Source organism: Arachis duranensis, chromosome 6 (genome assembly GCF_000817695.3).
Source record: "Arachis duranensis cultivar V14167 chromosome 6, aradu.V14167.gnm2.J7QH, whole genome shotgun sequence".
Classification (NCBI taxonomy): Eukaryota; Viridiplantae; Streptophyta; class Magnoliopsida; order Fabales; family Fabaceae; genus Arachis; species Arachis duranensis.
Genome location: NC_029777.3, coordinates 82,325,235 through 82,328,868, shown reverse-complemented (window position 1 = coordinate 82,328,868; position 3,634 = coordinate 82,325,235). Strand labels below are relative to the sequence as shown.

General features: G+C 32.2%; 1 protein-coding gene across 1 annotated transcript in view; it reads left to right on the top strand.

Annotated features, from left to right (window-relative positions):
• Window positions 1-1,027: 1,027 nt before the first annotated feature.
• LOC107494303 (probable arabinosyltransferase ARAD1) overlaps window positions 1,028-3,634 on the top strand; it is a 4,448-nt gene continuing 1,841 nt past the window's right edge. The window contains exon 1 of the mRNA XM_021124934.2: window positions 1,028-2,422. Within this exon, the coding sequence (XP_020980593.1) occupies window positions 1,454-2,422 (969 nt within the window). The 5' untranslated portion in view covers window positions 1,028-1,453. The remainder of the gene's footprint in view (window positions 2,423-3,634) is intronic.

The window sequence follows — 3,634 nt, the reverse complement described above, 5'->3', positions numbered from 1 at the left end:
ATAAATTTAATAATTAATTACTTGAAATATATAAAAAAAAGTCATAGTGAATACCATTATGTACGAAATAGAGTAGAGGTGTATATATGGATAAAATTTTAATTTGATTTGCACACAAAATATTGAATTTGATCATATCTGATATTTATATTTTTTGGAGATAGGACCAGATTGAATATCAAATATTACGGACAAAAAAATAATTAATTTTTACCCTTTTTTTTAAACAGTAAATTTTTTTATTTTTTTAAATTTATTTACTTCCAAAATATTATTAAAGATTTTTTTAAAATAATAGAAATAAAATAATCAAACTTATATAAATAATAAAAATAAAATAATTAAATCTAATTATCCAATGTTTCAATAACAGCAAAGTAATTAATAGTACAAGTTTTAATATAACAACATTTTAAATGCAACACAAATTAAAAACTAAATGAAATTAAAAAAATATGTAAACACTTATCTAATATACCAAATGTATAATTATTTATTTGATTAGATATGCAGATCGAATATGTGAATATATTTATAAAATCTGATATCCAATCTAATTTATATGAAGATCAAATTTAATAGACTTGTGAATTAGATAATATTAGCAAAATGTAATTTAAAAATGTTATTAGTATATTAAAATTAGTCACTAAAATTAATTATTAATGAATTTGTATATAAATATATGTATAATTTAATTTATTTTTAATATGTATTTATATTCTAATATATATTATATAATAGTAATTTTAGTAGTTGATTTTGATGTATATGTGGTATAATCGTACAACTAAATACAAGTTCCTAACGTTTTAGTAATAGTACCGACTATTTGAGTATCTTTTGAATTCAGCAGGTGATTATAAAATTTGTTACATTAAATATTTTTCCATTGAATGATGTGTTAGCACATGCTTCAGTGTTGAAAATTACTTCTAGAAGAATTAAAAAGGATAGAAAATAAAAAGGAAATTAGTTCTTGAAAATAGAGAAGAAAGGAAAGGAGGCAGAGTTTGGTGTAGTTGCTCGTTAGTTGTTTCCAATAGACACAAAATACTAAAATAATGGACACCTCTTAAGCTTAGAAGAACGCTTCCACAGTTAAGACCCTATTCCCACGCTTCCTCCTCCTTCTTCCATCTCCAACTTTTGCATCATATCACAAAAAAAGAAAACACAACAACACAATCAGACAAAGATCTTCCGTGACCAAAATAACTACTAATTAAGGTAACACCGACCTTTGTAGAATTGTAGTGTTCTTTTCAAGTGTTTTTGAATCATACACCCATAAAGTTTTTCAACTTGAGTTTCAACCCATTTCTTCCTTTTTCCTTTTGAAGGAATGTGGATAATTTCAATGTGCAACCATGGTAACATATTATCCATGGTTATTTATTATTTCAAATAGCATAGTGACATTTGGTTGGAATGCTATTATTACACCATAACAATGGCTGAGAGGAATGTGTCACACTCACATTTCAAGGTTGTTTCTAGAAACTCCTTACTCTCCTTCTTTTCATTGATAACTATGTTGTTCATGATGTCATGGCTCTTCATTCTCCGATCCACCCGACCAGAGGACAATCCTAATGCGATCGACCGCAATGCGTTACCTGATTCCAATCAATTCTCCACCATCAACACCGAGTCTCCGTTTGGAAACCGTGCAATCCTCGGCAATGAACAAGATTTAGAACCAACTAGCCATGAGACTAAGAAAACATTGCCTGATGAAACAAATGATTCTGGAAAATGCAGCACCAAACCAAGAACAAGTGGCAAAAAAAGTGTCCTGAAAATTTTCATGTATGATTTACCTTCTGAGTTTCATTTTGGACTATTGGATTGGAAAGAAGAAGGGCATGGTGTTTGGCCTGATCTCAGAAAAAAATTACCACATTACCCCGGTGGATTGAACTTGCAGCATAGCATAGAGTATTGGCTTACTCTGGATCTTCTTGCTTCAGAGCAACTACCTGAATCCTCGGATTCAAGAAGTGCAATCCGAGTTCATAACTCGAGCGAAGCCGACGTCATATTTGTCCCATTCTTCTCTTCTCTGAGCTACAACCGGTTCTCACGAACCGATCCGCACGAGAAGAGAAGCAATAACAAGGTGCTTCAGGAGAAAGTGGTTAAATTCGTGACGGCGCAATTAGAATGGAAGAGGTCAGGGGGGAGGGATCATGTGATCTTAGCACATCATCCGAATAGTATGTTGGATGCAAGGACGAAATTGTGGCCTGCTACCTTCATACTTTCGGATTTCGGAAGGTATCCTCCCAACATTGCCAATGTTGAGAAAGATGTGATTGCACCTTACAAGCATGTTGTTGAATGCTATGAAAACGATTCATCTACCTTTGATAGCCGTCCAACTCTTCTCTACTTCCAAGGAGCAATATATAGAAAAGATGTATGTTCTTTCTTCTTCTCTTTTATATTCTAATATGCAGAGTTGCTTGCTTTTTCATTAGCAAATTATAATTAAAACAGGGGTTAACTAAGTTTTTTTTTTTTAATCTTTATTAGATTTAAATAGTTGGTTATCTTCATGTGACCTCGGAATTATACGTTCAATCCGTAGAAATAGCCACTAATGTAATTATTTGCTTATATTACCCTCTTTGAATGTAGTGCTTTCTCAATTTCTGCATTAACATTGAATACTTATGCACCAGACTGCCTTTTTTATTAGATTTAGATTTTATTATCCTAGTGTTCAAAGCATAAGTTGATTTGTATATAGAATGATGCCATAAACTAATTGCACTTAGTTTTGAAAACTTATGAACTGAAGTCTCAAGAAAAGTTTAAAGATGATAGATTATTTCATGCTTTTCATATGCAAATTACAATTAGAGCTATTGGGAATGGGACAGTGCCTTTCGGGTTCGAGATGGGTCGAAGTCAACCTAGACTTAGTACATGATAATTACCAAAAGGATTTAAGTAATAAAAATTGCACCTTAACTATCAAGAATAGTGGGAAATAGTTTGGGGTAGGAGAGGGTCACCTCTAAATAATGGATGGTGGCCATACCTATATTAGTACACATAGTTATGCAACATAAAGGGTTGATTTGTGGGGAATCAATTTTTATTTTTTCTAAGGGTTGTACCGGACCCCCTTATTATAAAAGATTAGTAACTACCCCCACTAGACAGCAGTCCTGTGATGACTTTTAATTTGATCCATGAAGTTGGGACCTTTCTTGATATAGTAGTAAATGTCTGCTTGTGTGGTCCTTTCTGGCTATTAAATCATTGCATAATGTATATGATGGGAAGCCAGTGTGACTATGCTAATAGGTGTTTCTCCTAGTCCTAGCTATTCCATTATTAAAAAAATTGATGAGATTCAAACCCAAGAATTCTACCTAGGTCCTTGGGAGTTATGTTTGATGACTTAGGGGGGTCTAGCTGATTTTGTCACTTCAGATGGAATTGCAAGATTATAGACACTTAAGAGCTAAATTTACGTGCGTTACTAGCTAGAAAATCAAGGTAGTTAATTTTTATATTGTTGATAATGTTTTCCTGGAGTATAATGAACCTGTCCTAGCTAACTAATTATGTGGTGAATAGCAACTGAACATGCTCATGTTTTGGAACTTGGAAGAGAGTA